The sequence below is a fragment of the Rattus norvegicus genome, chromosome 9 (assembly GCF_036323735.1).
Source record: "Rattus norvegicus strain BN/NHsdMcwi chromosome 9, GRCr8, whole genome shotgun sequence".
NCBI classification, from domain to species: domain Eukaryota; kingdom Metazoa; phylum Chordata; class Mammalia; order Rodentia; family Muridae; genus Rattus; species Rattus norvegicus.
This window is the reverse complement of record NC_086027.1, coordinates 100,021,348-100,035,393: the sequence shown is the minus strand read 5'-3', so window position 1 is coordinate 100,035,393 and position 14,046 is coordinate 100,021,348. Positions and strand designations below refer to the sequence as shown.

The window sequence follows — 14,046 nt, the reverse complement described above, 5'->3', positions numbered from 1 at the left end:
TGTCTAAGAACCCTTCCTTTCTTTGTGCCTCAGCCTTGGTATGGGCAGCTCATTCCACTTGTAAGGATTTATGACAGTATTCATTTGAAGTCCTGCAGTGGTGCTTCTTACCTTCTGTATTTAACTCTTTGTTACAAGGACTTTATATTTTCACGCCATTAGATGTGCCATATTTTGAAACATGAGCTCTAATGTCTACATAGAGATACACAGGCTTTAGGTGTGTATTTTCATGGTTGTGGGTGGGTGACACATGTCCTGGAGTGTCCCCACGTTCCTCCCTGACCCCTCCCTCCCCTCACCAGTTTCTTCATCATGTTTCAGATCATGCTCTAGAACTTACCTGATACCCTGTTGGATTTGCTTGTTTGTGACTCAGCCCTGCTGTGCTTTTTTGCCTATTGGTAACTAATTCTGCTTTGAGGTGGGCAGCATTTCTCAGATGAATGCATATCTGAGGCACACATATTGTCTCTCCGTTCACCCTGAGAATCTTGGGCTTGCCTCTGGACCTGCCTTGTATGTTGCAAGCATGCTCTCAGTGTGGACTCTGGCAGCAGAGTGGCACAAATGTGGACTTGAGGTGACATTCGGGAGTCTTCCATGTCTAAGGAAATACCTAGCTGGCCTCACCATTTCTGCTCTCTGGAGCATGGTCAAAGAACAGTCACAGCTTTCAAAGTCACCTACTCTTCTTCAGTGCTCTGCAGAGATCCAAGGCTATTGTGTGATCTTGCCCTTAAAGGGGCAGAGGAACTTTAAACCTTGGCAACTTGTCCTCTGTAGCACCTTAGATGAATGGGCAGGTAGACAGATGGCACCTTGGGAACCCCAGTCAGGGAGTGGTGGGCTGGTTCCTGGGTGTCCGTGGGTCACCAGGGCTCTGACCTCTGTCCTCCTCTGCCTGCAGCAGCAGCAGGAGATGCTGGCCATGAAGCACCAGCAGGAGCTGCTGGAGCACCAGCGGAAACTGGAGCGGCACCGGCAAGAGCAGGAGCTGGAGAAGCAGCACCGTGAGCAGAAGCTGCAGCAGCTCAAGAACAAGGAGAAGGGCAAAGAGAGTGAGTGCTGGTGGGCACAGTGAGGACTCAGGGCTGGCCCCGCTGCCTCTGTTGCCTGTGCTGCTTCCCCAGGCAGCTCTGGAGGGGCTTGTCACCCCACGCATGAGTCATCAGTGTCTTCAGGGTGATTGTTTCAGGTCACTTTAATTGGGTCTGGAGGCCAACCAATGACCCTGCTTCTGACTTCATCCAGGTGTCAAGGAAGACTCTGTATCAGCCTGAGTGCGGGGCATTTTGGGGCTCCCGTGTGGAGTCAGGCATCTTCAGACTGCTCGGCAGTACTCTTCATAGATGCACAGAATATTAAAGCCGTAAAGCACATCACCTTCTGACTCTGAGGACATCCTTGTGTTTTCTTTTCTTTGGAAAGGTTTTCTAAGTGTCCCCAAAGTGGGTGCCGGCTATTGGTGTACTTGTAGCTGAGGGCACAGTCTGTGTGTTGCCAGTCCTGCTTGGAGGACCACTCCCCCCACTGATAAGATTGACCTCCCTAAGAAGAACCCAATTTAACCCTAGCAGAGAGGCTGCAGGTGGCATATTATTACTGAAATCTACCGTGCAGGCTTCATTAGTTACTTTCCTGTTGCTGTGATGGAAATAACCATGACCAAAAGCAACTGAAGGAAAAGCAAATTCATTCAGTTTATGGTTCCAGAGGCACTGAATCTACTATGGTAGATAAGATAGGGAACGACAGCAGAAGCAAGAAGAGGATTGGTCACATTTCAGCAGAGGGGGTGGGGTGGGTCAGGAAGAGAGAGAACAGGAGGAGGAGGCTATAAACCCTCAAAGCCCCCACTGCACCCCATGACATACTTCTCTATCAAGGCTGCACCTCTTTTTTTTTTTTTTTTTTTTTTTTCGGAGCTGGGGACCGAACCCAGGGCCTTGCTAGGGCCTTGCTCCTGCTAGGCAAGCGCTCTACCACTGAGCTAAATCCCCAACCCCTTAAAATTTTGCCTTTTTTTTTTTTTTTCTGGAGCTGAGGACTGAACTCAGGGCCTTGTGCTTATTAGGCAAGCGCTCTACCACTGAGCTAAATTCCCAACCCAAGGCTGCACCTCTTAAGGGTCCATGACTTTGATTTTAGCACCACCAACAGGAATTTAGCATTCAAGTACAGGAGCCTGTGGGGGACATTTCTCATTCAAACCTCCACATGGACAGACCCCCCAAATCTTTTATCTGCAAACACTGAGGATGACTAGCCATTTTAACAAATTATTGTAGCAAATTTTTGTATGAATTTTAATCTCCATCTGTACCACATAACAAGATGTGTATGCTTAAAACATTCGTGTAAAGTCTGTTATTTGACGTTGTTTGAAAATCGTTTTGGCATGTGATATAAAGATGCGGACAGATAGGTCTATGACAATACAGAGTAAAAGGGAAGTTAGTACCTAGGGACCATCTAGCAAAGAGCCCCAGCTAGGGCAGTTGGATTGCAGGGCTCAGAGCCTCCATGGCTTTGCCCTTCCCCAGGACTGGTGCTGTCGGACATCTCAATCCCAGGTCTGTAGTGGATGTAGATCCCTCTCGCATCTAGTGCTGCTGTCCCTGCCTGCCACTGAGGTGCGGTGTGAGTCTCCGTGACGAGCCGGCAGAGCTCCCCTTCCAGGCATTGTTCAGTCAGGCCTTTGCCTGTGCTTCAGGTAAGAGCGCCCTTTGCCTTGGTGCAGAGCTACTCCTTGTGTGTTCTGGAACAGGACTGGTTGTGAGTTGTGTGCGTTGTTGCCCTTTTCTCTCTTTGAGGGGTGACTTTTTGCTCATAATGTTGTTTTTTAAGCACAGAATTCTCAGTTCTAGCTTAGTCCAGTCTCAGTTTTCTTTGTGTACTTTTTGGGTTGTGTTTAAAAATACACATTTCTCTCCATTTGAGTGGCTTCCTACTTGTGTGGCATTGGTGTGTGCATCGGGGATCTCTGAGAACCAGTGTCTGCTCTCGTGTGTTTCGATGCTCCCTGTTGGTGACATCAGCCTTGCTGTCATTGCCTCAGTACTTGTAGCTTCAGTCACCACAGACTGGAAGTGAACCTGGGCCCAGCAATGCCAATCTTCCCTACTCTTGGGACTTTGTATTTTCATTGAAAGTCTTAAAATTAATTGTTGCCATCCAGACCTGAGTTTACCTGATACTTAGACTGATACTTGGCAAGATGTAATATTTTACAGCTTGGGTTATTCCTAATGCTTCAGTATTCTTTGGGTCTTTCCAATTTTTTCTTACCAAAACGTTAGAATTGTTTTGTTCAGGAGACTTGGGTGTATTTTAGCAGGCATATTTCAAGCCACCTGATTGGTCAACACTATTGTGCATAGCATGGTTCTGCAATTCTGAAAAGCAATTAGCAACCTGCTGACTCTTTACTCTGCCCAGAAACCATGCTAAACTCTTGTTCTAATTACCAGCAGGGTGGGTCAGGTTTTCAGCCTATAGAAGTACATCTTCCATAGATATGGGTTGTTTCTTCTTTCCTGATTGGAATACCCTTATGTCTGTCCCATCTTTACTTGACTGATATAACTAGGATTCCACTTGAATGATGGGTTAAAAATGGCAGTCTGACTCCCTGCTGCTGGAAGCTAGGCACCTTTTCCAGAAGGCCTTACTCACTGGCCTGTTTGTTTTATCAAGTTACCCTCCTTTGCTAGTGCTATGAGTTTGAATGTGCACAGGTATTGATTTTCCTCGGATATTTCAGCATCTTTTGGAGGTGGTCATAGGATTTTTTTTCTGGCATATTTAGTGAATGTGGCAAATAGATTCTTTTGGATAGAAATTTTACCTGACATTTATAAATAGCGCCCCCTCACCTTGATCATAAAGCATGATCTTATTCTATGTGTTGCATGCAGGGCTGGCTCATATTTTGTATGTCTGCAACTCTATTTGTGAGAGGTTGTCCTAATTAGGGTTTCTATTGCTGCAAGGGAACATCATAACCAAAAGCAAGTTGGGGAGAAAAGGATTTATTTGGCTTACACTTCCGTATTGCAGTTCCTGACTGAAGAAAGTCAGGGCAGGATCCTGAAGGCAGGAACTGCTGCAAAGGTCATGGACGGGTGCTTATTGGCTTGTTTAACCTGCTTTCTTATAGAACCTAAGACCGCCAGCCCAGGGATGGCCCCGCCCACAGTGTCCTGGGCCCTCCCTCACTGATCACTAATTGAAAAAATGCCTTACAGCTGGGTCTCTTGGAAGCATTTCCTCAATTGAAGACTCCTCCTCTCTGATGACTCCAGCTTGTGTCAAATTGCTACACAAAACAGGCAGTACAGATATTGACCTGCATTTTCTTTCTTGAAGTGCCTTGCCAAGTTTTACGTTTCAACAGTGCTGGCCTCGGGCGAGCTCTGTTTGGTCTGTATGACCTGTGGTGCTTCCCCATTTCACATCCTTAGTGTTGCATGTTTGCACTTTCTGTTGATGGTCGTTTGGTTTCATTAAATTTCTTCTTTAGTCTCTCCAGAGCAGTGGTTCTCAATTCTCCCAATGCTTTGAACTTTTCATACTGTTCCTCATGGTGTGGTGACCCCAACCATAAAATTACTTTTGTTGCTACTTCATAACTATACCTTTGCTCCGGTTATGGATCATAATTTAAATACCTGTGTCTTCTGATGGTCTTAGATGACGTGACCCCTGTGAAAAGGTCATTCAACACTCACACGGGTCGCCATTCACAGGTTGAGAAGCGCTGCTCCAGAGACTTACTAATTATGACAGTGTATTAGAATTCTAGCTGTTGGCTTTGTGGACAGACTGTTGGACATTTTCCTACTTTGCTCATTTCCGTATTCTTCCTCTGTCTTCAGTTTGGGTTCCTGACTCCTTTTCACTTTGTGAGTTGCATATGGTTAGCACTGAGTCCAGCCGTCTTCTGACATCTGAATGTAAAACTGAGTCTTTCTCTGAGGACCACGTTATCTATACTCATTGAGTTTTGACACACAGCCTAACTTTGTCTTCTAATTGATTTTCCCATATTGATATGTTTGTGCTTCAGTGCGTCACCATTCTCTATGAACCCCAGTTATCAACCTCTTGTCCTTCCATTCTCTGCTCTGGGCTTTACTGATGCCTTTTCCTCCTCTGCCAGCTTGCTGCCTATTGTTCTGGCGCTCCTTTCCTGGTCACAGCTGTGCTTGCCTCCATGACATCCACTCAGGGTCACAGAGCGTCGTCTGCTCGGTTAGGACTCATGCTCCTTCCAGGTGCAACTCTTCTCCACATGGCTGAGGTTTCAGCTCTTGTCATTGTCATTTCCCCTCAGTTTCTTTAATGGAATCTAGTGGTGATGAATTTTTGTCTCTAATCTTTGAAGGGTAATTTTACTGAGTGTAGGTTTATAGGCTAATGTTTATTTTCTCTTGACTCTCTGAAGATCGTATTTCCTTTAAAAATTTCTGCCATTCCTATTGTTCCTTGTTCAGAGATAATCTCTAATCTGGCTCTATTAAGTAATAGTCTCTCTCTTCTGAAGTATTTTTAGATACACGTTTAACTGCAGTTTTCTTTGTTTTTCTTGGGAGTCATAGTCTTATCTGTATGACTTAGTACTTTCTTTTTTTTTTTTTTTTGGTTCTTGTTTTTTCGGAGCTGGGGACCGAACCCAGGGCCTTGTGCTTCCTAGGTAAGCGCTCTACCACTGAGCTAAATCCCCAGCCCCGACTTAGTACTTTCATGAAATTTTAGACCTGATTATTCTCACCTCTTTTCCTAATTCAGTGTACTTGAGAGTCTGGTTACACGTGTTAGGGCCATTTTCTACAACCCCTGCATTTTTCCTACCTGCTTCCTTGTGATTTCTCCTATTCAGAAATCCACTATACTAATTTGATATTTTCATGTGAAGTAAGCTGCCGTTAAATTTTTCTGATAATATTTTTCATTTAGGATAACCAGCTCCACACTGTTATTCAGATATTTATAGTTTCCGTGGGATTTCTGCCATACATAGTCAGTTATTTTAGACGGCCCCTCTGGCTGGGTCTCTCCTCCCAGATGCTTGTGCATCCCTTTCCTGTCACCCCTTCCCACTGACAGGGTATCTCAGCCTAGTGCTGGTCTCTGAGTGGAAGGCTGTAATGCCCAGATGCATTAAAACATTTCAGTTGTCTTAGTGAAAGGTTCTGAGCTGATCAGAGGTGAGTACCAGGCCTCCTTACAAGAACAGTGCACTCTCTGGGCCTGCCTCACAGCCTGTGAGGCTTCCTTCTCATTGCACTCCAGAGATTGCTGCCCTTTCCCCCATGTTACTTGTTCTCTGATTATCAGGTACCTACAAGGAAGTTATAAACCATGGCGGCTCATTCTCTGCCCCATTCTCAGTCCCTTTGTCCCAGGTCCCCCAATGTTCCTGAGCGGCCAGAGAAGCCTTAGAAGCCTGCAGGTCTTCTGACCACTCCTAGCAGCTTTAGCCGGATTAGCCTGCTTGGCCCCCTGGTCCCTCAAGTACTGGTCTTTACAGTCTGCAGCCCTCAGCTCTTGGACTTCCTTCTTCTTTGTTCCATTTGTGGTCTGCTTCTTGTCTGCATGGAAAGGATTTGTTTGACATCTCACCTGTAGTGAGTCCTCCTTAGGTTAGAAGTATTTACAAATGGGACTTTTCTAAAACGAAGTACTTATGTTTAAAAGGAATTAAATGACTGTCAAGTAAATTTGTTCTCAAACTTAAATGTAAAGATTATCATTATGCCAAGTTAATTCTAAATACAAGTTGTCTAATATGCCAGTATAATTTTGTATATTTTTAAAATTAATTGTTTTGAAGCATGTTTTTATTGTTAATTTAGTCTCTTATCAGTTTATATCTCTATTTTATGATTTTCAAATACTAAGAAATTGCTTTCGTGTGCAAAATTAACACTGTTAGAATCATCAGTAATGTGATGTTTCATTCTTGAAATATGAACATATTTAATTTTTTCATCTTAACTGATAGAATTTCAAGGTAGTTTCCTTGCCAGCCTTTGGTAGGATAAGCTAAACCTGAATGATGCACCCAGGCACTGTCACACCTCACTCAGCAGTGACCTTAGGGAACAAATTCCTGAAAAGCATCTGAAGGCCTTTCCAAGGTCAAGTGCAGACCTGTTGGGAACGACATATAGACAGCAGTTGTGCAGACTCAGCCTCTGCAACTGGCTATTCAGAAACGTTCACTCTCAGGGGGCTGCAGGGAACCTGAGGTCAGTAATCTCCCTCAGCCACTCTCAGGTGCAGCCAATGCTGAGTGCTGAGGTCTGGACCAGTGAGATTGTGACGGGCTGCCTTCCTCCAGGAAGCTGTCTGCCTGTCCTCACAGGAGTCTGTGAGGGGTTTGATTGACCATGTACGTGCAGAGTGGTGCTGCCCCACAGAGCACATGCCAGAGCCCATCACTGTACCAGTGCTCAGGCTCCACTCATAACTCAGTCCTGGGTTAGCCACTCCCTTCCCATTCGTGGCTCACGTGTGCCTCAGTGTGCGTCTAATGTACTTTGTTTGTTTGTTAGTTAGTTTGTTTGTTTGTTGAATGGTGGCTTTTTATCAAAAGATTACTGTTCAAATTTTAAACACCAGTCAGTCCGTGCCACAACCAGCCAACAAGTAACAATTTCTTCTCATTGCTGAAAAGCAGCTCAGTCTGAATTACTTTCTCAGAGTTTACAAAAATGATCCAATAAAAATATTATCTCAAGGCTCACAAAATACGACTTCAGAAAACATCTCAGGTCTGTTTGTGAGTCAGAAATGATCTCTGCTATGTGCTAAGCCCCGCCCTTTGTGGGCCTGTTTTGGAATGTTCTCAGTGCACTCTGCCCCATCACAGGCAGCAGCGTGGTTTTCACTTTGTGGGTTTGGGTGGTCAGGTTTTATTATTGATAATAAACTGCACAGTTGAGTCTTCATACGCTTCAAAGGCCTGAGAATGCAGTCCTGTGGGGAGGCGGCAGCTAGCAGACCAACACTGGGAGATGCTCTTAGGTCGAGCCGAGGCAGCTCAGCCATGAAGGGGAATCTTGTTTATGCCAGCAGATGCAAGTGTCAGGAGGCACCTTCAGTTTCCAAACATTTGAAAATTCAGTGCAAATTTTATCTCATTCCTTAAGGTTTTGTGTAACTTACTTTATTCAGTATTTAATGAGGTTTGTATACATCTATAAACATTTACAGTTGAAAACATTAGTTCCTAATCGTGCTGCAGGTTGACTTGTTGGTAACAAGTCATAAGTTCACTGCACTGACAATGAGTTCTTGAGAGCACTTGGCACTTTCCCTCACAGCCTTTCTCAGCCCTGTCCCATTTGGACAGATACACTTGGGATCTAAGGTACCTGCCAGCCATTGAGTTCCGAGAACAGGAGGTCTGTCCTCTGGGCAGAGTGCAGATAGCATGGCTCCGTGCTGCCTCTGGCTACAAGCACAGCCCCATGGACAGGTGTCCTCCCTTGCAAGAGACCCTTAGGCCACCTTGAAAATGATGCCAGGCTGGTGGTACTCAGTGGCAGAGCATTAAATACCCTAACGGTTCCATCATTGTAAAGGTGACCATGCCTGTTTTATTTTTCGTATGTTTAGCAGTGATGTCAAGTTTGCTTTGTATCTATGTTGGTAGCCTTGGATTTCACTTTTCAAGTAGCTCTTCTGTGGACTTGCTCTCTGCTCTACCACACCACAGGGCATTTCCTTCATTGGCGATTACAAAGGCACCTGGTGTGTTTGCAAGCTTTACTCTTGCTTGGTTTATATTGCTGTCTTTCTCTTCAGTGCTGGCCTTCAAGAGTATCTGAGAGTGTCACGTGTACAGCAGACAGTACATAAATACACTACCCCTCCAGGTCCACGAGTGAGTTCACAGACAGTGGGCAGAGTGTGAGTGAGAAGAAGTATCGGAGTGTGGTGGGCTCCTGTCATGGGTCTGTAGACCCTCCACCCTCCATGTCTGCAGATCAGAGTGTCAGCCTGGGCAGGACCAGAGGGTGTAACCAGCGATAACTCTGCTCTGGTCATGTGTCAAAGGTACAAAGGGGACGCTCCTTCTGTAGATGTAGTAACCACTTATGGCACATATGCTGAGATGGCTTTAGAGCCCGCAGAGAAAACAGTACTAAGGAAATCAGGACCAGAACAGAAGGCTAGCTGAAAGGACTGCCTGCTTGATTGGTGGCCTTGGGGATTGAACCTAAGGGGTTTGTTAATGTTCCTCACTCCTAGTGATTATCCAATATTTGAAAGGAAAAAAAAAAAGAGTCAATGGCAGAACTTGAACAAAATGGTGAGGGAAGGATGTGGCACGCAGTAACAAAAGAAAATCCAGAATAGACTTCACAGGAAGTAGTATTTGAGGGTCACACGTCCAGACTCTGGAAATAAGGCTAGGACAGATGTATGCAGTACCTCACCTCCAGACCATCACCTGACCTCTATGCCTTCCACCCACAAGAGAGAGAGAGAGAGAGAGAGAGAGAGAGAGAGAGAGAGAAAGGGAGGGAGGGAGGAGAGAGCGGAACTCCTAGGAAGAACCAAGCCAGGAGATGAAGTCAAGCCAAGGTAGTACAGTGGGTCCCATGAGCTCCTCGGGGTACCAGTGGGGTGTCTTCATGCAGGAAGTGAACCCTGAGTGCTAGAAAGAGGATATCTATTCCTGATGCCCAGTGGAAGAAGCTGGGTGTCAGTGTGCAGAGACATTTTGGAAAATGTATTAGGAAAGTATCTTGAGGTTGTTTGTGTGTATCTGGGACTGTCTGAGATGGTACTTGAATCCTGACTGCATTGTATAGAGCAGAAAGCCCTTACCATATTCTTCAGTCTAAGGATGCGCAGGCACAGTACTGAGTATCTGGGAGTAGATCTGTGAGCACAGAGTGTGCAGGGCGAGCAGGGGCATCTTTATGGTATGTTTCTGCCGTCTTAGGTTTCTTTAATATACTTTCAACAACAATCACCACACCACAAGAAAGCCTTGGGTACACAACTTCTACCTCAGTAGAATGATAATACCTGCCCACCAGAGTCTGTGGCACCAGGCAGAAGGGGACAGAAATGTGCTGGATACTAGGCAAGCCATACACTATAGTGTGTGTAGCACACTGACTACCCCTTTTCCAGTAAAACAGATCTTGTCCTCCTGGGTGGCTGTGTAGGGAATGACATTTGTGTGGAACTTAGAGTCTCCTGCTTGTTCAGTAGGAAGAGTGAAGCCACCATGCTTCCAGCACTTGGCTCTGAAGCTTTAGTGCAAGGACATGAAACCTCTGTGCAGAAGTAAGTTGTGCTAGCTAACAGAAGGCCTTCTCGTGCTGAGATCTGCATTTCAGCAGAGTGCACTCATTCCGTGCTTGGACAGCAGACGTCCCCTTAAAGCCCTGGCCTTGCGAGGGCACTGCAGAAAGCCCTTCCTGCCCTGTAACTCGAGCTGCCTGCTCCACACTGCTTCTTCCTCCTCCTCTTCTTCCTCCTCCTCCTCCTCCTCCTCCTCCTCCTCCTCCTCCTCCTCCTCCTCCTCCTCACTCTCCGCTCTCCTTCCAGGTGCTGTGGCGAGCACAGAGGTGAAGATGAAGCTGCAGGAGTTTGTTCTCAACAAGAAGAAGGCTCTGGCCCACCGGAACCTGAACCACTGCATGTCCAGCGACCCCCGCTACTGGTATGGGTAAGTGGCCTAGGCCTGTTCTTGTGCCTGGCACACTCTGTGGACAAGTCTGAGTTTTTCTAAGACCACCTAATATAGGGGTGTCAGAGATACTGCGCCCCCAAAGCTGTCTAAGCAGATCTGAAGCGGGGGAGGTCTGGGTAGTGTATGTCATGGTCAGCTAGACGAAGTGTGGGTCGTCTTCAGATTACCAAACAGCACTCCTGGCAGTGAAGATCTCTGGCCCAGTCACCCATAGACAGCACTGTGTTTAAGAGAAGCAAGAATTGGGGCTGGAGAGATGGTTCAGCAGTTAAGAGCACTGACTGCTCTTCCCGAGGTTCTGAGTTCAAATTCCAGTAACCACATGGTGGCTCACAACCATCTGTAATGGGATCCGATGCCCTCTTCTGATGTGTCTGAAGACAGTTATAGTGTACTTATACATAAAATAAATAAATATTTAAAAAACTATTTTTAAAAAAAGAGAGAAGCAAGAATGGAGGAGGCAGGAGGTGAGGCCTTGCATTTTGTATATAGGGAGGGTAGGGTGGACTTTGAAACCCATACCAAGTATGAATAGGGACTGAGGGAGACTGGAGGCCAGCGTGGGCTTTGATGTTCAATAACAGATATGTCAGTGGAGAGTCCCATGGCCCTTTGCCAGAGCCAAGGGAAAATAATGACTCCTTTGTGAGCACAAACACTTTTCACAGGTTCCTGAGGTTTTAGCAATCCTTCTATAGTCCAACTTGCCCTAAGCCTATACTGTCATTTTTTAACATGTATGCTGTCTTGTGAGGAATTCGAGTTCTCTTTGGACCTGACAGCACCTTTATGATCCAGTTACTGAATCCTCAGGGAGATGGACGCAACTGAGACAAGAGATCGGCCTGGTCCAATGCATTTGATCCAGGCAGATCATGGCAGATCTTGTCTATGCTTAGATGCAAGCAGCCAATTTGTCCAGCATTTAAAAAAAAAAAGTCTTGGGCTGTCTGTGGTGTGCTGTGGAGCCCACTGAGGAGGCTTGGCCAGTTCTCACACAGAACACATGGCTAATTTGCAATAATTTTATATTGTTCTTAGGGTCATTTCATCGCTGGACAGAAACAATAGGGTAGTTTTCCTAAATCAAAATGAAGTCATTGATTTTGCTCAGGAAAAAAATAGCTTTTCTAGAGTCTCAAAATGGAAGAACTGTTTCTACTAAAACCCCACCAGTCCCACTGAAGTGCCTCATTTATTTATGTGGAAGACCTCAGTTACCACAACACAACCTGGGGAGCTGCACTTGCGCAGTGAGGCTCTTCACTGTCAAGTCGACTCTCTGGCTGCACACACTGCCTGTCTTCTGGAGCAGGCTATTGGTCTTCATGTAGCTCAGGAGAGAGGGAAACAGGTGGCCCATGCGGAGGAATGGAGTGATTGGGAGAGCCTGGCCTTCTGCCATACAGGGGTTCTGTTGTCCGACATTTACATGTGGGAGTCAGGATGGTCAGAGGGAGGTAGTCAAGGATAGCCTTTGGGATGGTGATTTGAAGGTAGACACAGGATGCAACTGGAAAAGGCAGTAGGGCCTGACAGGGCCTAGAAGAGATAGAGGGACCTTGGAAGGGGAAGCTTTGTAGACCAGGTTGTTAAAGGATTGTCATCACATTAAGGAGCAAGGGGGAGGGGAGGACCACCTCAGAAGATAGGGCAGTCTAGCTTAGGTCCTAGGGAGTTCAGTGGGGGCTGCTGCAAGAAAGTACAGGGTTTCAAGAGGCAGCTTTGCAAAGTGTGGGACTTGGGAGTTGGGTTAACAGCACCAGAAGGGCAGTCACACTTGATTAGGCAAATGGGACAGGGAGAAAGGTTGACAAAAACAGAGCTGGTGGAGGTGTATTGGGCTGGGTACAAGACCCAGCCAGCAGGTAGCCTTCTCCAGGTGAGGAGTTATGGGCCAGGGAGTCCAGGACATACTTAAAGTTAAAAGAATAGCACCTGAAGAGGAAGGGTGGCCAGGGGTAGGGTGCTGGGGGCCTTTGCCTAGAGCTTTGTCCTGAGCAGAATGTTCAGGGAGGTCCCTGTACAGGGCCCTCTTCCCTGAAGCAGTTTGGAACTGAGGTGGCTAAAAAGGGCAGAACTTGATATCAGGTGCATCAGCTAAGAAGACAGCTTGTTTTTATTGAGTTTGAGGAACCATCATGAAGGCGCACTCAGGTGCAGTGTCTGACCCATTAAGACACCATAGCAGAACAGTCTTCAAAAAGAGTCGAACCACTGTCCAGCTTCATACATCATATGATGACTGCCAGTAGCAGCCAAAAGCCAGTGAGATCTGAGCATGCAGGCTAAGACAGCAAAACTTCTAACAGCAGGCAACATGAAGGAGGGGTTTCTTTCCAACAATGAAATTATCCTTAAGAAATGAATCAAAGGGGCTGGAGCAATGGCTCAGTGGTTAAGAGCACTGACTGCTCTTCCAGAGGTCCTGAGTTCAATTCCCAGCAACCACATGGTGACTCACAACCATCTGTAATGGGATCTCATGCCCTCTTCTGGTGTGTCTGAAGACAGTGACAGTGTACTCACATACATTAAAGGAAGGAAGGAAGTCCTCCTGGTAAGAGAGAGATGAATAAAACTATTTAAAACTAACCACATGTTCTGTGTAAGAACTGGCAGCATCTCTTCATCAGTGTCATAAGCTGTGAACCCATTGCATGAAACAGACCCCATCAACATTTAAAACAGCTCTTTGAAAGATACCTTTAAGGAAAGGGCAAGCAGCCAAGCGGTGGTGACACATGCCTTTAATCCCAGCACTCGGGAAGCAAAGGCAAGTGGATTTCTATGAGTTTGGTGCCAGTCTGGTCTACAGAGTGAGTTCCAGGACAGCCAGAGCTACACAAAGAAACCTGTCTCGGGGCTGGGGATTTAGCTCAGTGGTAGAGCGCTTGCCTAGGAAGCGCAAGGCCCTGGGTTCGGTCCTCAGCTCCAAAAAAAAACAAAAAACAAAACAACAACAACAAATAAAAAAGAACCAAGAAACCTGTCTCAACACTCCACACACACATACACAAAAGCAAGCAATAAGCTAGAAGGAAATCCTCCAGTGTGCATCTGTAGAGTGCTTGTGAAGCTACTGCAACTTAACAAACAGATGGTAAAGATGTGAACAGCTGCACCACAAAATAAGCTGTGTGGGTTGCCATCCCGGTGAGACACCGCTTCTCACATACAGGGCTGACTAAACTCTCACAGACCAGGGGTGGCAGGGTGCACCCTTCCGCACAGACAGCTAGAGCACGATTAAATGGTCCCATTGCAAATGGTTTAGCAGATCTAAGAATGGTACTATAACCCAGCAGTGCCCTTTCTGG

The 14,046-nt window shown here is 46.2% G+C and overlaps 1 protein-coding gene across 16 annotated transcripts in view; it reads left to right on the top strand.

The window, feature by feature from the left end:
• The window catches only part of Hdac4 (histone deacetylase 4), a 250,023-nt gene that overhangs the window by 165,601 nt on the left and 70,376 nt on the right, over positions 1 to 14,046 (top strand). For 14 of the 16 annotated variants that reach the window (XM_063267463.1, XM_063267465.1, XM_006245443.4 and 11 more), the window contains 2 exons: positions 911 to 1,061; positions 10,579 to 10,699. In XM_063267463.1, coding sequence (XP_063123533.1) covers positions 911 to 1,061; positions 10,579 to 10,699 — 272 coding nt within the window. The remainder of the gene's footprint in view (positions 1 to 910; positions 1,062 to 10,578; positions 10,700 to 14,046) is intronic. The other 2 variants (XM_063267459.1, XM_039083931.2) reach the window with 2 other exon arrangements.